General features: G+C 43.0%; 1 protein-coding gene across 1 annotated transcript in view; it reads right to left on the minus strand.

Annotated features, from left to right (window-relative positions):
- Positions 1–18,825, minus strand: part of PITPNM2 (phosphatidylinositol transfer protein membrane associated 2) — a 125,565-nt gene that overhangs the window by 47,185 nt on the left and 59,555 nt on the right. The window contains exons 3-5 of the mRNA XM_009283918.2: positions 6,253–6,467; positions 4,498–4,619; positions 2,557–2,790 (exon numbers count right to left, since the gene is read on the minus strand). Of these exons, the coding sequence (XP_009282193.1) occupies positions 2,557–2,790; positions 4,498–4,619; positions 6,253–6,467 (571 nt within the window). The remainder of the gene's footprint in view (positions 1–2,556; positions 2,791–4,497; positions 4,620–6,252; positions 6,468–18,825) is intronic.

Genomic DNA, 18,825 nt, shown 5'->3' on the forward strand with positions numbered 1-18,825 from the left:
CTTTAGTGAAGCAAAAGTTCTGCAAAAGAGCTTTCTAAAAGCACTTCCACTTCATCGCTGTGCAACAATTTGGGTATATTTAGCCTAAGACGCAGTGGCTTAGACAAAGCTCCAGTAACTGGGATGGGAACACACTTTGCCATAATATATAATCAATAACCCATACACAGTCAACACACTTGTTTAACAACAAAAGAATCATAGCCCATGTGCACCATTAGGAAGCAAGTGGGAGCAGAACATTATGCAGTGCCAGTCCAATTAAACTTAAATTCTATGGGAAAGGAGTAAAAAAGCATACCAATATTACAGCCAAGTAGACTAATAGCCCACAATTTTAGTCTGTGTCTCAGACTGTCAAAGCGCTGAGTAACTGTCCAATTAGTCATCAGAAAAAAATGGCTGTTGCACTCAGCAAGACGGAGAACGTTTCAATACCATCCCCCAGAGTTACTCCCTCCGCGCTCAGTAGCCTTTCTACATATCACAATCCATCCATCACTTAACTCAGACGTGTTCTTCTTTCAACCCATTCTCTAATTTTAGTTTGCGCCACTAAGTACTGCTCCCCGCCTTGGGCAGAGTTTGGATCCTGCTCCTGGTTTCTGCCTCCGTTTTCTTGCTGGCTTGGTGACCCTGCACAGAGACACCTAATCCCCCAAGAAACAAATTTGCAGGAGCTGGGAACAGAGGCACCAGGAGAAAAATGCCAAGGAAAGGCTGGCCCACAAGAACATCTCCGGGGCACCTGAGAGCTTGGTCCACCATGGGCTGCACAATGTGCAAAGGTCTCCATCTGCTTTCGGTCACCAGCTGAAACCCCAAAACTGGGATCAGCATATAAGCCTGGTCAGTCATGATGTAGCCCGCATCTTTCCAACTTAAACATCCTCATACCTTGCTGTCTTTGGTACACGTGCTATGGCACTCTTCCCACTCACTAATGGCTTCCCCATGGCTATTCCATTGCAGGGGAAAGCTACGCATCTTCTGTGGATACCCAAAGCTTTTGCTTTCACTTTTCACTCACTCAACTTTGTCTTGCTTTAAAGACTTCTCTGATTTTATGCATCTTAACCACTTTGAAAAACAGTATTTGCCATCATTATAACAGAGTGGAAAGGCTTTTGAAAGGCAGACAATGAGCTGGCTCAGCTCTCCGCAAAGCCTCAATCAAGAGGAAAATGGCAGGCAATCTTTCACGAAATACAAAAGAAACATTTCTAAGGGACCACAGTTTAATCTATGCCAAACACCTCTGAACAACTGAAAGAGTCACATGCTTCTTTTTCATTTAACAGACACAATGGAGTTGTTATTCTGCCCCCATGTTTTGCAGTATACACTAAATTAACCCATGTCACCAAAATGCCAAGGGAGTTCATTGCAGAGAGCCACTTGTAATACAGTCTATAACAGGTAAAACCTTCTATCTGGCGTAAAGTAAAACCAAAGGAGCTTTAAGAAAGCAACCTGTGACTATTCAGAGAGCGGTGCACACTGTTCTCCACTGCTCTATCAGCGTTTTCCACATTAGCTCTCAGGAGCACAGTATGACTGAAAAGAGCTATAAAATTACTTACTTATGCTAGCATCAGGCACTTCAAAGAAGCTTTGCATATAGAAAGGACAGCTGTAGAGGTCATGCAGGAGGATTTACTGTGTACAGAAAGCAGGTAGCATCCTTTACACAGCCTTTCTTTGGCCTTTTCTTTGCCAGAGGACAGCCATAGCTCTGCACTTTTTTTGAGATGGGAATGCTTCTTTAAAACATTCTGTAAGTTTTCCACCTGGCCATAGATCCTGTCTCCTGCGGCAAGGCTCAGAAACCGTATCAGTTGCGTTATGGATTTTCTGCAAAGAACAAATTCCTGCCAGCACTGCTACCACCTGGACTGTCTCCACTTAGTTACTTCTGGGACACAAACAATACCTCCTTAAAAGCACTGACCTAAGAATGATGCGTCAATCAAAGCAGCACATTTACTCACAGCTAAGAACTGTCAATGACCCATGGTGGGTTATAGCACAGTGAGGTGGGGAGCCCTAAACACCGCAGCCTGGAGGCCAGAGATGTATGACCACACAGACCCACCAGCCCTGCCACAAGGCAGGTAGAAACTAGGGACGCTGCAGGGAGTGGTTTTCTGGAACCACTTAGGACTCACAAGTGAAGCTCATTTCTCTGAGCAGCCCTTGAGGATTTTGTTCACAATAAAGAAAACTGGCAGATTTTGAAAATGATCTGGAAAAGTTAAACAGACAGATCCTTATCTTAAAAAAAGAAAATGCAAGATCTTGCCTACACAGGACTTGAAACCCTTTCAGTGATTACACGTGGTTTGGATTCATACATACCATGATTACAAGTGATAGAATAACACGATTTTTTCTGAACTGACCCCACAGCTCTGCAAAAAGAGTAATCAGATCTGAGAATCTCTTTACAGACATGTCTTGGGATATGATACATTGCACATACCTCACCTTTGTGTTTCAATTCAAAAACAACATTAAGGAGTTGACAGTGAACTTTGCAAGACTATAAATGCTCACCAACATCATGGATAAACCGCTCGATTTTCGACTGCATCCCCCAGTATCTGAACTCGACTTTACACAGTTTATATGCACACATGATGGGGTATTTCCCAGGGTTGTTCTTGTACTCTTGAATCCAGTCTTCTGAGAGGGGGCCTCTTTTAGTCTTCACTGATTTATACAGCTTGGGATCCTCCTCAGCTTTGTATTCATGTGGAGGTATAGGATCCTTAACAATATCAATAGGATCTATAGAAAGAGAATAGAAACCGTTAGAACATTTCCTTTTCCTGAACAAAAGAAGAAAATACCATTTTTCAGGAGTTATTTCTGTTTTAGTGAGTACCAGAAGCATTACAGCAATTTGGTTTCTTTTCACTTACACTTAAACAACTGATATTTAAATTGTTTATACATTGCTGCCGGGCAGTGACCAGCTCTGCCAGAGGAACTACTATGCACAGTTCCAGCAAACAGAGGCTTTGCTCCAAATAGATGTTTTTGCCCACAGTGACTGCAGATCCACAGCACTCTGGCAGATCTGCTCACTCCATCTTTCCAGCTCCAAAAAGATCTTTTGCACATTCCATCTTTGGGCTTTTCTAATATCACTCGCAGTGCTACAGCTCTGTCTTGTCTGAGACAGTTAAATACACCTGCCCTTTCTTAGCACTGTTATGGAAAAGGCACTACCCACTGAACGTCTTATCTTCGGAGTCCATCAAGCGAGGTTACTGGTAACTCCTCATGCTATTGTTATACCAGATGTACTACGGAAGGCAGAAAGTTTAACTTAAGTCCTAATTAACACTTCAACAATGGATAAGTGGAAACTGCAATGGGAGCAGAGTGAATGAACTTATTTTAAAGATCAGGAACCTCCACCCTAGACCTCAGCAGAAACATCTGAAGTTTGGACTGAAGGGCAGGATCGCACTTCCCAAGAAACGACAGCTCTTCTGACGCTTCTCAGTGAGGCAGCATGACTCAAGTCTATTTGTTCAGTACTGAAAGCCCGATCAAGTAGGCTTAGGAATGAGGACAATCAAACTGAAGTTCAAAACAAATAAATTTAAATAACACTGAAGTTAAATTGCACGGGGTTACTGCCATGTCCCACACGTCAACAGCGCTCAAGGAGCCAGAGCAGCCACTAGATGTCCTTCCCCAGAGCTCCCGTTGCGGCCAGCGCAGCATGGGACTGCCAGAAGTCAGCCTGAGCTCAACACTTCTCCAGTCTCAGCAGCTTCAGGGCAAGGGACGCTTCAGTCCTGCGTGGCTGTAATTGCCAGCACTCCCTGCCACGCAGTTAGGTCTCCAGCAAATGCCACAGGCACGGACCACGATGGATAGCAAGGCAGACGAATCACTGTGACACTTGCCATTCTCTGCCTTTTTATAAGATGTTCCCTTTTGCCTTGTCTCATTAAATCCTGACATATATAAGGTTCATTAACCCAATCTCCCAAAGACAGCTGCGAAGCTGAAGTGTTAACCAGCACAAGGGCAAGACTAAGAGGAGCGGAAGCAAAAATGAAATACACCTTCATGTTTCAGAAATGCAGATAGGAATGATTTCATATATGCGAAGGAGCTACACAATTATACAGCAATATTTTCCTCTTCTATGGTTATGTCTACTTATTACCCCCAAAATCATTAGAAGTCTTCCTCCCCTCGGGAGCTGCACAAATAAGACAGGAAAGCATCAGCCTCCAATTTACAAATAGGGGATTCAAATGATTTCCATGTAATTTAGATCAAGCCTAGAAGAGAACTCGGGTGTCCTCACTTTACTTGATGTAAGCCTACCCGCAGCCTGACACCAACAGGGGTGCAGGTGTGTGTTTGGGGGCAGGCAGGGATGGACAGGCAGATGGGACATACCAAGCAAAATCGTTTAGACAGCAAAAAAAAGCAGAATAAAGGAAAAAGGAAAAGAAAAAGGCTATTCACCTAGAATTGTTTGTCTTTTTTCTGCAGGAGAAAGGTTGAACACGTTGACGTGCTCTCCTGGATCAGTTTTGTAGTATGTCTCAATATCAATAGAGAACTTCTCCACAAATGGACACGTATACCTGAAAACAAGAACAATGCAGCTTAAAGTAAATCCTGCTCAGCTTGGCAAGCAGAGAACATGCTTTCCTAAGATGTACAAAATCAGCTTCAAATCCAAGCCAGCCTTCACTCATGTTTTACTTCAGATATGCTTAAAATACTGTCTGTACAGATTAAAGAGATTTTCTTTAATAACTTCTTAAGACAGCAGCTCACCTCGGACATGTGGCTGCACTGGAATAGTTCTGGTTTAGTAAAACCCCAAGCCCACAGCAAAGGGGTGTGCTCCCCATGAGGTGTTACATGGATTACTGGTGAGAAGATACCAATGTGTCCCAGCGGTTACTGGAGACTGGGCACCCAAACTGACCAAGAAACAACTTCCCAGCTGGCAACAAGCAAGTGGAACACCCGAGGGGACCACCAAGTTGTCTCACTTTGCAGAGACACTGACAAAAACCCGCAACTTAATTTGACAATGTCTCCTCCAGGATACTATTATCAGGACAGACTGTTTTTAAAGGAGCAGTTTTCAGCAAGGAGATAACTTTTGGGCCCGCTGTACTAACAAGTTATGTTATGACACAGATACTAATACAAGGACACCCTGGAAACGCACCTCCACCAGAAGAAAAACAGAGCTCTTGCCTGGAATCTATGGCAGAATAAAATACGGACTGGTTCTGTGTAGCGCCAGGTTTCTGGGCCAACTGATTGACTCACGGGCATTTCAAGAGAATAGATAAAAACAGACTGGAAGTGGACTTTAATCACTTGAAAGTCAGACAGCTCCATTATATTTAGTCATGAACAACTGCCCATATGCAGACATTGACCTTTCCCCAGACTAATGTTATTTGTGGAGACCAGCTAAAACAGAACTATGAAACTTTTCTAGATTTTTGATAAAAATCAAAATATCCATTAAAGCCTTTTTATTATGAAAGTTGACAGCAGTATCAGACTTGTAAACTTGGAAAAGGGAAAATGCTCTAAACCGGAGTAACTGGCATAAAGGCTATTTATTCCAGGGTATCTGAAGTCCTTCCAGACAAAATCAGCCAAAACGAGGAGATCCCAGAGGGCTCCACAGAGCCTCTGGCACTCTTCCCTTCTTGGGATGAAAACTATAGGATGTAGGTTTCCTATTTTCTAGCTAAATGACAAGCAAGACAGTTCCCAGAAAAGAAGCACCAGAATTATTTGTTTATTTATTAAGATTCTTCTCTCCCCACACTTTCCCTCCTAGAACAAATGAATCCTGTCTTATTTGACAGCGTTCAACATGACAACTGTCCCATCACCATGCACATTTATAACTTCACTGAGCTAGCAGATATCTGCAACGTTAAGTAGAACATGCAGTGCAGGATACAAGACTAAACAAAAACCATTCAAGATTTCCCACGCTTTGATGGACAAAACAGCTCACATTTTAGACCAACCAGCCACAAATTCTCGAGTACGCATGCAGTCAGCTCGGGCAACACTCGCACTCCTGAGATTAAGCACTGTGTAAGAATTTTAGGACTTGACCCCACTTTCTCTAAAGGATATTACAGGAGATGGAAGAGATGCCATCGCCACAGAGAGTGACATCAAATCCTTTCTCTAAAGTAGGGAAACAGCTCCAGACATCTTGATAAGCTTTACCTTGTCCTTGTATAAGGATATGCATTCCACGATTCCTCTTCAACTCGCAGAGCTGCCTTGGGCAATATTGACCGAAACCAGCTGGGTATGTGCATACCAATGTGGTACACTTTGTGAGTATACTGCCCGTTGCCTCCTGGTCCGTCCATGTACGGCCTGTTCTCCAGGATCTCTACTCCGCTGCCTTCCCCACATGTCTCCTCTCTGCTCTTTTTCTGAAAGGGAAAATATATCACATAGTTAATCCTTCCAGTGCACTGTATATACCAAGGTCTCAAAGCACACGACCATTGGAGATGGTTTCTAGGACTCCTTTTGAGCAGCGCTTCATACAGACAGCAGAACTGTAGCAGCACCCTGGCAGTAAGATTACCAAACCTAGGCACCATAAAGGAAAGGTTTAGAGACTCATTTGGCCAACACAGGAACAAAGATCTGATTTATTAGGGATCCTGTAAAAATCTGGATTTGGACACTAAGAGACAGTTTGAATGCAGACCTAATGACACATCAATTCCTGCTCCTGTAACAGGTTACATGTCGCTCTTCCCGAGAGCACACTAAACCATGGCTCCAGGTGTGAACCACCCAACAGCACAAAAATCTTTTGCATCAGCAGATGACATGGCGAAGGGGAATTCATCTGACTTGGCACATTCTTGTGGTGCTGCATCAGCACGAAGAATCATACACACACTCGGCCCAACATCACAGTACTAAAGGCTATTTTATGACCTAAAACCACAGGATCTGGGGGCTTGTTGCTTGTGGTCTGGCAGGGCAGCAGCTCTCCAAGAACAGCTTGGAGACTATGCTCTGCTAATTAAGATATTTAGAAGAAGCAACCCAGGTTTGCCAGAATGCACACAGCACCCCCTGGCAGCCTCCAGATTTTGGCTTATTTGTAGTATTGTCCCTCATTGAGAAACCTGGCAAAAATTCCTTCAATTAAAAAAAAAAAATAAAATAATAATTTCAGTGCTTCTAAGAAGAGCTAGAGGCAAACCAAATATTTATTCATTTGTAACACATTTCAGCAGATTGGATGATATATAACCTTCATCATTTCCAAACAACAGATTCATATTGTTAGTATTTTGAGTTTATTGTTTGTATTTGAGAGGACAGTATTTTGGAAATTAAGAAAAAAAAAATGGAATTTTATACAAGAATCAACTGTGAAATACAACACAATAACAACCTCTCATTTTTGGCATACAAACAATTCAAAGGATAACATCAACAGAAAATGATTAATAAGATGCAAGAGATCAGCTTCTTGTCTTTTGAGGACAGGATGATAAGCCAACACAACTATTTAGAAGTAAATAGCCCTCTTTTTAAAGAGCTTTCAAGCAATTTTAAATTTAAACAGCTGTAACTGACAATTCTAAATAACTGACAATCTCAATAGTAATTTTTTCCCACTCCACAAACTGCAATAGTCCTGCAAAAGAAAAGCACTTTTTTTACAGTTTATATCTAACATTCAGCTGGCAGTTCATTAAAACACACATCCTCTTAAAACAAATTGCTGTCTTCCAGTTCTTATATAAGCACTGACCAAGTCCTGTACAAATATTTATGACAATAACATTAAATAATCTTGATGACCCAAAAATCTGGTTAATTCAAAGGTCTCGGAAAAGGCAGTAACCCAGCAGGCATAGCAAATGTGTCAGACAGAATAATAGCACAGCATCTCCTCTGAACAGTTCATACAAATTATGGAGATCTAGAGTTTTACTATATGGCAGAAGCACGTGGAAATCATAAGCAGAGGAAAGACGGGTTCTTTTCGTGCCAAGTTACCACATGTAGAATCGTACATCAGCTGGATTTAAAACTCCATCCTAGATTGCACGGTTACCAGCAATTCCAGTCAAATCTGCAAGTCCTCATTTGGAACCAAAACATATTTAGGAGTTTTTCAATTTCAAAAGAAATCCACAGCATCGAGTGGACCCAGGACCTCCTAGGACTGTGCCAAGCCGGACTTAGACAGAGCTGGGTCCCCAGATTTACAAGCACTTGTATTGAATTTGAAAACCAAGACACTGAAGTTTTATTTTGTTTTAAAAGCCATGGTTGATATGAAAATGGATAAAACCACCCTCTAGGCTTGCTTTCTCAGAATGCAATTTCATACTCTTCCTTTCAGAGCTACATCTGAGATATGCCTTATGCCTTATGCCTTGCCTTCCTCTTATAGCTCTCCACCTCTCGAAGCTCTTCAGAGGGCCATGCAAGGAGCCAGCTGCTTCCATGACCGTAAGTTTGAAGGTTCAAGATCCTGTGCTGCCAATTCTGACTTCAGCTCCCATCAAACAGATCAGCAGCAGCCGGGGAGCTCTCCTGCAACACGTGTTTCCTTTTGTCGAAGCCCCTGGCACCCCACCCTGCAATACCGTGTCACCCTTGCTTAATACAGTTCCCCAAAAAACTCCGTTTTCCTCTGTTGCGTTTCCTGATGGACTGAAGATGGATCAAAGCAGGAGGTTTCTCCCCAACTTGATCCATTTGAGAAGACTGAAGACAAGCATTCAAAACAAAGCCAGGCTCTGATGGTCTCCTGAACTGTGACTTCTCCATGAAAGGAAGATTCAAGCTGGGGTGAACAGGACACAGACACTTGCCTATGCCCTCAGCCTCCAAACAGAACTGTTCTGATCCATGCCCTCATCAGTATTACCCATCTTTGGGGATGAAACATCCTTAGTCTCTGCCTAGGTTTCAATTGAGGAATTGATCTTTTTTTATTTCAACACAAGAAGAAATGGTTTATATCTGAAGCCGTTCAGAAAAACAAACTCCACTTCTTTCATAACTATGGGGCCCGATCCAGGCTCAGGAGGACCTCTGCTCAAACCTTTCTGGTTTGAAGCCCAGCAGTTGCGATAGCCCAGACACATACAGCTAACACTAACATTCTCCACTTTTCTTTCCCCCATTTAGCCAGTTTTGTCAAAAATCTCTCCGCATGAAGTTGAGCCGCCTGGTTCTCATCCTATAGCTAGAACCCTGGTGAACCTGCAATACCGGCCAATTTTTTCTTTACGTTAATACTTCCATAAGCAGCTTTTCCACATGACCTGGTAATGCTAACACTCAGCTTCTCAGACAGAGCTGTCTGATCATGGGATATGTGATGGGTGGCACGGTGTTATGGTCCCAACACTTTGCGAGGGAAGGAAGAAGGGAAAAACCCAAATTAACTGAGACTTCTCGCGGAAGTCAGTTCACATCCCACTTCTCATTTCTGGTTATTTTACTCACTTCTATGCACCTGCAGGAGACCGCGAACCCTATTCTGAAAGCAGGGCATGCTTCCTCCTTCAGCCTTTCCAGATGACCAACTCCAGCCCACGGCCTCTTTCACCCCGTTGCAAGCCTTAAGCAAATTTTGGCCCTACACATTCCTCCTGCTTGTCACTTATCTGCATAAGATATGACAAGGGACAGCAAGAACATTTTCTTAGATGAATGTGAAATAAGAGCTGCACCTCTGCAAGACAAACAAACAAACAAAAAAAAATCACAGCTGCAAAGTTTATATCCCAAACTATCTTTTGAGCCAGGACTTTTGAGTCAGGCCAATTTATACTCAAAACACAAGATAAGTTATCGTTGGGAAGCATAGTACAATCAAAGAAAAACTCCACACGATAAACCCACACAAAGCTGCTTCCCAGCCCTGCATGCTCTCATACTTGTTAGCTTGCCGAGAAGAGGCAACAAGCCGCAGTGAGGTCAGGAAGGACCAAAAAAGTCAGGTTAGATGGTGAACAGTACAATTACTAACCAGTCAGAAAGACAAAAAGAAGATACGTTTCTCAGACAATAAAAATAAAGACATCAGCCACACACACTTGAGAGACCAGGATGATACTCTGCGCGTAAGTGGTACTGTGAAAGTACACCACTTATGGAAGTGAAGAGCAATTTGCTTTTCAACCATATAGCCTCTTCATGTCTATTGTGACTCAGCTACAGCACGGAGAGGGCTTGTTACAAGGAAGTGGTCTGTAAACAACAATTAAAAAATAACCATCGATTAGGAAAGCATTTGGCTTGAAAAGTGTCTGGCAAACCCTCTCCAAAGAGTATCTGTCTGCTGGGAGTGGCAGATGTGCAGGCATTTTAGGGTCAGTCTTGAAGGTTTCGGCCTCATAAACCCACGCCCCTATCAGAAGTAGAGACTTTATTTAGCGGATTACCTACGTTATTACTACTTGCTATTAACTGACAACAGTATCTTCCCTCTATGTAAGTATCTGAGGAATGGTCCCCAACAAAATCAAAGAGTAGCTAACAGTCTTCATATGCAAGTTATCTAAGCCGTAATCAAAGTAAACCGTCTTATATTGTATTACAACAGGAAATCCAGTCATCCCTTTAGAAGTCCCTCTCTTCTGCTGATGACACTTCACGTTCTGCACAGCCCCATCAATAGCTTTCCAGGACAGATGGTGACACAGATCCCTTCTAGCTAAAGTAATAGCATTAAATTACTCATAACAGGGAACCCAGAGAAGCAGATGCACCATGATTAGCAAGAATGCCAGTTACTTAAAGGCTTCTATTAAAATAAATCTCTTGGCACAGCAGCATAGCATGGGACACAGCACATGACCTCACCATAACAGTCATAGATGAATAATTCCCATGAATGTCATCTAAACATTGGGATAGCCTAACCCCATTTATCATCTGCCCTTCACAAGAGGAGACAAAACGGCTGTAAACAAAGCTTTCCACTAGCTGATCAGTTCTCAGGTCTTCCATCCCCTTTGCCAGTCAGAAATGTGCCTCGCCACAAGCTAACAACACAGAGCCCATCTTGCAAAGCCTTAGTCCAGCAAACTTGACCTGGCACAGCTGAGTGGGACCAGGTGACTAAATGCAACTTGTACGTTTTTTCTAGTGGGGCATAGCTCAGTAAAGGAATTATGGTTGATGGCAACAGAACCCCCCCCACAACTTGAGGAGTCTCGCTACAGCTGGAGGAACAGAATTCACGGAACAAGAATGCATAATGCCGGATAAAACAGTTAAGATATGCCTTATCGTATCAGCTGGAGGAATGCAGAAGTCAGGCTGTGGAAATTAAACGTGCCTTGTAGTGTTTTGCTTTTGGTGAATTAGAAGAAAAACCAACCCCACCAACCAACGCAGTATTGCTCAGAAGAACACCAAGAAGGGTATCATCTTAAACCAGCAGAGCCCTTCTCCTTGTGTTTCAGCCCTGGAGTAAAGCACAGGCTGCACACGGGCTCAGGTGCATACACAGAAAATCTCTGCAAAGCCTACAGCAGCACTGCAAATGGCTCAGTGGTTTAGTTTCTCCTAAAGTTGTCTTTTTTTATTGTAACTTACTACTTTGAGCACTGCAATGGTACTGCAGAGAACAGTAAAGACAGGGTAGGGTCCATGGTGATAACAGGCGATCCAGGCATTGTTCTAGCTTTTAAAAATCGATTATAGCTATAATCTTACCTTGTTTACCACTGATTATTGTTTACAGCGCAACCCCTCAATCTAAATAGTTAAATAGTGATTACAAAAGGTTGACATGCTTTAGCTTCACGATGAAGTTTCTTGGTGCGTTACAGCAATGTATTTACACAGTATCAGTGGCCTACTTCGGTGACCCGTGAGAGTTTTGATTTGAGATTATTCGAATTATGAAGACTGACAGCACTATGCTTGGTAGACCTATTGTCCATGAATAATGAAGACACAAATCATTGTCTGGAACCAATAACCAGAAGATTTTTTGTTTTCTTCCTCCAGCTCCCATTTGGCAATAGGGTATTTTGATAGTCCAGACAAATTCTTCTGGGAGAATCCATTAAAATATCACTGAAGTCTTGGGATTTTTTTTATCCCGTTTAGACACAGATATGGATACAAGAAGTTTACAGTTCGTTGATGGTTTCAGTTAACAACGACAGCAAACAAAGGCATCTATGTAACCACTGAACAAGAACATGTCAGCAAATATCCCCAGAGGATCCTGCTAACATACTTGCTCATACTGGTGTGGCAAGGGAGGCTGAGAAAACATTCTCTATGGCCAATTACTATTATTTTTTATTGTTCTGGATGCTAAGGCTACCACAAATGCCAATTAAGTCCCCAGAAACAGACCTGTCCTTTGGGAACCAGAGAAAGCCTAAATTGCCTCATGCAACCCACCAGACAACAAAAATGCCTGAAGCTGCTTAGGATGGATGACTCCTGCCATCACTGGATAGCTTTTAAGACCTGGTTTCACTAATCAGACCTATTTTTAAATTTTTTTCTGTTCAGTTTTAGAAAGGAAGTACAAAGGCACCTAAGATGTAAAGGGCTGAGTAACAGAATTTAGGCTGGGAGAGGAATAAACTATTTGTTTTCAATCTCTTCCGTACGTTAAGGGAAAAATATTCCCAACTATCTCCAGTTGGACATTATTTAGGTTGACAGAGATTTCACTCTTCTAATTGATTTTCCAAAGCGTTGCCTTCTTCCCAGCACCAGCTGCCTTCCTCCATGTGCTCCAGGCAGCTGCCTTCCAGCCATCATCATCTCTTACCCGCAGGCACTGTACAAGAGCAGAAGCTGCATGTACTAAGAAGGTACCGGTTAGACTATGACTGGTGCGTCGCAGATGATAGCCTTTTACAGAAATGCTGAGAGAGGTTATAAGCAATGCAGCCTGTTAGCCTCAGCCATATATCTGGGCTTATTGTGGCGATACTAGCATACAAACACCACAAATAAAACAACATGACAGCAGATGCACAGTTTCAGCCGTAGCTGCTGCATGCCAGAATTAAACAGCACCTAAAACCAGGAAGCCAATGATAGAGATACTGGAAAATACCAAAGGTCCCGAAACTAATGCATGGTTTATTCTTAACACGTTTTCCCAGCACAGGATTTTTGTACATGGATAACATGTACAGTGACGATGTGCATGCACATGGGTGTATCCGTGCTATCTTCAGCTGCCTCTTGCTGCGGTATGACTCGGCTCTGTGTTCTGTTAACCACTCCTTTCTGAGCATTTGAACTGACATCTAATTCATTACGAGCAATCTGCTTTCACCACCGGCAACCTTCTGCCTGCTGATACAGATATCTGATAGACCAGGCACCATTCATGGTCAGTATTTACTGCAGGTAATCAAAAATCAGGTCTTTGACTACGAAAACAAAATGGTGGTTTACTCTAAAAGTACAGTAGAGTGATACTTCCCAAGCTGGTTTTTGCTGGGTTTTTTTTTCTTTTCAAAATGTGTGTGTCAAAGACCTGAAATACTCAGTTCAAATCATATCACCATAATCGGGGCGATACCTGAGCAAAAAGCTTTTTTCAGTGTGAAAGGAGGGAGCAGAGGAGACGGTACTATTCCACTCTTACAGAAGCCAAGAAGGAGAACTTCTGATCAGATCAAAACCAACATAATCTTATCAGCACATAACATGTTCTAAGAGCAAACAGGAAGTTACATGAACTAAATAAAAAATAAAAATCACCCTTACTGTTATTAATGCAGTAGAGTGCTGAAGTAGAACAGCACACACAACTTCTTGCTGTCAAAGGCTTTTGTGCCACAGTCAGAATAGCTGAGTCCTCTCACATTAAAGATGATGGAATCAACAAGAGAGCACCATTTTGAAGAGGGAGAAAGTAACCTGAAGGCACAGAGCTGCTGGCAGGGCTACGTCTAGTACCCAGATCTTTCAAGCCCCATTTCAGCATCCTAACCATGACACAGCAGTCTTCTTCATTGGCTTCAGCAGGGGCCTTTACCAAAATACAGCAAAACAGTCCTCAAACAGGGAAGACAGGGAAGCTTCTCTACTCCAGTTTTGCAGGAGTTGAGCACAGTCTTAATGGTCCTATTGGAAAGACAGTATTGAAGGTAGGCAGGAGCTAGGAACCCTGTTACTCCAGGGATGGGTTTTAATAGTACTTTTGAGCCTGCACTTTGTAAGGTACAAACCAGACACAATCCTTGTCAAGTCAGACTGACGGTCCTTCAACAACAAAATGGTTGGAGGACAGTAAGGGACTTGTGAGTTTTGTTCTTGTTACTCAAAGGCAAGGCTTACTATATCTCATCGTGCACAGTCAAGTTGGCACTACTTTAATGGGAAACCAAGTCCAACTGCAATGGGATATCCCATTCTCTCCAGTAACACTATTCGTGCCCTTTCAGAAGTTGTGGACACCACAGGACCATGTTTTTGTTTATACCATGTGCATCACATTATGAATGCAGGCATCTTTAAGCTGCAACATCTGTTTCCATGGCAATGGGACTGCATCAGCAATCCACTGGGTTTAGTTTAGGCCATCTTCACTCAGGCTTCAGCGCTGCACACAAATCATTACTGTTAACAGCAAACCAAGTGATGTCACTAGTAACCATGGTACCCACAGCTGAGGTTTCCGTGTACCCTTTGCGGTCTAACATGCATCCTTCACGCATGACAATTATTTTAATCCAATTAGTGCTGTTAAAAAAAAAAAAATACATGAAGGGCCAGTATCAATACTTATTTAGCAAAGGAAGGTTAGTTTGAATCAACAAGATAACAATCAGAACACGAGGCTTTACAATAGCACTTTGACTCCTAGCCTCATTGCACTGTACACATAGGAATGACCTGAAACCCTGGGGAGCGCAGAAAGAAATCTGTTCCTCATCTATGGCTTTATAAATAAAGGCAGAAAAGCAGCTGTTTTAAACATCTTCCTTCTAGGTTTGATCAATGGCTGGGCAATGCACAGTGCTTTTTTCCATCTAGGCAATACCCCTTCCCCCAAACACTGGTGCTCCTCCAGCTAAACATAAAACCTGGTCTTAGGTGTTCCTACCATCCAGTCAAAAACAAACAAAAGGAGTCCTAAAATAAGAGAGAGAGTTGTAAAGTGTGTGTGTGGAGAGAAATCAGAAGACTCCCCATCCTGGCAGAAAGGTAGTCATAATGCCATGAAAAGACTGTCACTTTCCAGGCTGCTGTATCAGATGGCCAAAGAGGACAGCTCTATCAATACGGAGACATTTCACAGAGACTTAAGACTTTGCTGACCATGAGCACAGCCTCCTCCGGATCCACTCACTTTACAGATCAACAAACCACCTTCACATCCCTGCCCAACGCTGGGTTTGGAAGCGATGCATTCTCCTGGCAGATCAGAGATCCCAGCAGTGACTCAGTCTCAGCAGGAATGGGGCTGTCCGACACACTGCAGCTGGGGGTTATGCTCAGAGTCACGAGGACAGCCAAGTACCTTTTGCCCTTCCCTCTCACGATAGTCTGGTTTCACTGGGGATATCCAACCACATTAGCTTATTAGGCAGAAGAGTTTGATAGGAACCATAAAGTAGTTAGCATCTATCTTCCCAATCCAGCACTGATTAGCTGCAATTTCCAGGAGGGTTCCCCTTTGGGTCCTTCCCAGCTCTGCAGGGACCTGTCATCTGATCACCTCCCTGCCTGTAGCAGGGATATTATGGGGCTCTTCCCTCAAGTTTACCAAGCAAGAATTGGGACTATCACACAGGAATTGCTGGCCTTTTGACCCATGCTTCAGTCACTGTGTAATGCTGCCTCCAAGGAGATATTAAGCACACAAGAAGAAGAGGATGTCACCCATGAAGGGTCGTCTTGTCATAGAGAAGCACATGTAGAGCTGCTTTCTGACGGGAGGTACGTTAGTGTCCAGGAGATCCCGGGTCTGTTCCTGCTACCCCTTCACTCTCCCGAGAGCTGTTTGAGGTGGGGGTCACAGCCCTTTGCAGCTGCAAGAACCTCCTCCCTCTGGGTTTTCAGCCCAAAATCCTGCAAGACTCCCAGCCAGCAGAAACAGAGCAAAGCTGAGCATGCAGAAGGCCCTGAAGAAGGGACCATTGTCACCCAAGCAAGTGCAGGTTACCTGCACCACATCTGCAGCACCATCATTCTTGGCTGCTTTTCTTGCAAGGTGAAACACGTTCCTAAAAAAAGCCCTAAAAGTTAAAGGCAGGACAGGTTGTCAGCAGCAGACTCTCACAAGACAGAGCAGAAACATCCGCAGCATCCATTTGTACAAACGTTGTATGCACTGCATTATTTAGAATCAGGTCTAGATATTAATGAAGCTGTTTGTACAAGACCAGGATATTTTGGGGACAATCAATTGTGCAGGACTATAAATAATTTACAGCATTAAGAGAACCATTCTCATGGCCGCTCATTAATCACTCCGCCTTGCAAAGACACCCAGTCACACTCCTATGGAGCCAGGGCTGGATGTGCCAGAAGCACATGAATTAGGAATCACTTTATTATGGAGACACCTCAAACTTGTTTAGCCCACATGGTCCATCTTTCAAAATGTCTGCTACACTTCCAGCTCAGTATTTCATCTTACCTTGAGTATTTCCCTCCCTGTCTTTAAACAGATTTTTCACTGCATTAACTATTCCACAGACACTGTCTGTGAGAATTACTGTCCCTAGTTTAAAGGGAGGTAAAGCAAGTTGCCCATTATTATATTGTCAGTCAGAGACAAAACTTCAACTCAGGGTGTTTTGGATCATTTCTGATTCTCTGGCTACATCCCTTAGATTTTAGGAACCCAACGCAACTGTTCACTAACGATAGGCTGTATGCTAAAATACTGGAGGACTGGCTTAAAGAAATCCCCACAGTTCTAATACTTAATTCATTACTTGCCTTCCGGTATTTGAAAAAGTGAGAACCTAATCTGGGTCAACAGTCAAGATTTTGTCCCGAGGTAGACAGGTCAGAAATTTTCTTTCATAAGAATAAAATAAAGAAGGAAAAAGGATTTTTGACAGCCACAAGCTCAGTAGGATTGCCAGTGCTGCATCCTGTATTAAAACCAGTACAAATCTGAAGTTTAAAATATTTTTTGTGTTATAACCTTATCTCAGCTTCAACTCAGTTTTGTTAGAGAGCACGCGAACTGTCAAGGCAACATAGTTCACTACTCTAAAATCAATCTTTTTTTCACCAGGTATGGAACAACAGCCAATTTAAGAACTGCTCCAGGATAACGGCTACAAAACAAGAAAAAAAGTAAATGCAAAAAAGATGTTTGCTATTTCTGTAGCAAATACAGAAATGCTGTATTCCCAAAATGCTAACCCATATGGGTGTCGCTGTCACCTGTGCAAATTAGACCGCAAGTCTGGTAGCACTGAACGTACCTGTACCACCCTCGTTCTCAAAGCTAAGCAACTGCGAGTGTCTTACTCTCCTCTTTCAAAAGGATGCAAGCCCTCATGATCACAAAGAAAGTCAGAGGAAGAAGAGAGAACGTAGAAGTCACAGGTTTTGAATGCTGCAGCATAGAAATTGGCGGAAAAGCTTCAAACCAGGCTTTTGCTTTTAGACTTGTGAATCTTCCAGGGTCTCTGGAGCTGTCAGCAGCGTCACCTGCTTTTAAAATTAAAGCATATATGTCTATCTGTCCAGATGGCCAAGGCATCTGCAAACGAAACAAAAATAATCAGCCATCCTGTTCTTCAGTGTCCAGAGATGAAGGGTTAGTTTGTTTTCCCCCACTCAATCAATCTTTCACCATCTGCTGAGCCTGCTGGCAACTGCTAAGCGTAGCTAACAGTTTAAGGGACACGACTTTTGCACCCAGATATCAGGACATGGCCTCAAGAATTACCACCACCGAGCACATTTTTTAAGTCTATTCTCAAAGGTGCTGTCTGAGAGCTACACGCAAGTGAAGGAGAAAACAGGACAGGGCAGGGGTCTGGAGACTGAGATGACAGACAAAACCACGATCGTTTGGAAAGGAGGGAAGTGACTCAGGGTCAGCAGTCACGACAGGTGAGTATAGCACACCGCAGATGCTTGGAAACACTCTGATTTTTCAGGGAAGGCAATAAATGCAAAGCCCTGAGGGACTGTAGAAGAGAGGCTCATGTTAAAAGACGAGAAGAGCCCTCGATTCCCAGGATCCTGCCCGAGTTCAGCAGACAGTGCTGAGCAGATGGGTTATCTTTAACAGACTGCCTCAAACAGAGTCCTTCCCCAGCCGTGGACCCTCGAAGTGCTGAATGACAAAGTATTAACGTTATTAACTTACAAGGATGACACAGCATCTTAAAATAAGTCTCATCCTCAAAAGGCAATCACTAGGTCCAGAAGAATATTTTTAAAGTACACTATCTTTGGAGGAAGGTCACAAGTACTCAGAGAAAACTGCATGGAGAGAATGAGGACCGGAGTTATTTACAGCAGAGAAAGTAAGCTATGCACACCGATATAAATATAAGATTTAATAACAAGAGGAATTCTCTCATCTTATGTAAGGGTCAGAAGGGCAACAGTCTCTCGGAATCTCATAGCATATGGAACCACAGTAATGAATGGAATTAAGACGATAAATGGACTGACCTTTGGCTAATAACATACTGATCTTTCTGACAAATGCATTCAGAGCTTGGAATACAGGCTTTTATGAGACAGAGACTTAACATTAAAGTGTGCGTTGTTTCTGGGGTGAGGGTGAGGCGTACAGAAAGGTAGGTTCCCTAAACACACAAGAAA

Source organism: Aptenodytes forsteri, unplaced genomic scaffold, assembly GCF_000699145.1.
Source record: "Aptenodytes forsteri isolate BGI_AS27 unplaced genomic scaffold, ASM69914v1 Scaffold118, whole genome shotgun sequence".
In the NCBI taxonomy this organism is placed as follows: domain Eukaryota; kingdom Metazoa; phylum Chordata; class Aves; order Sphenisciformes; family Spheniscidae; genus Aptenodytes; species Aptenodytes forsteri.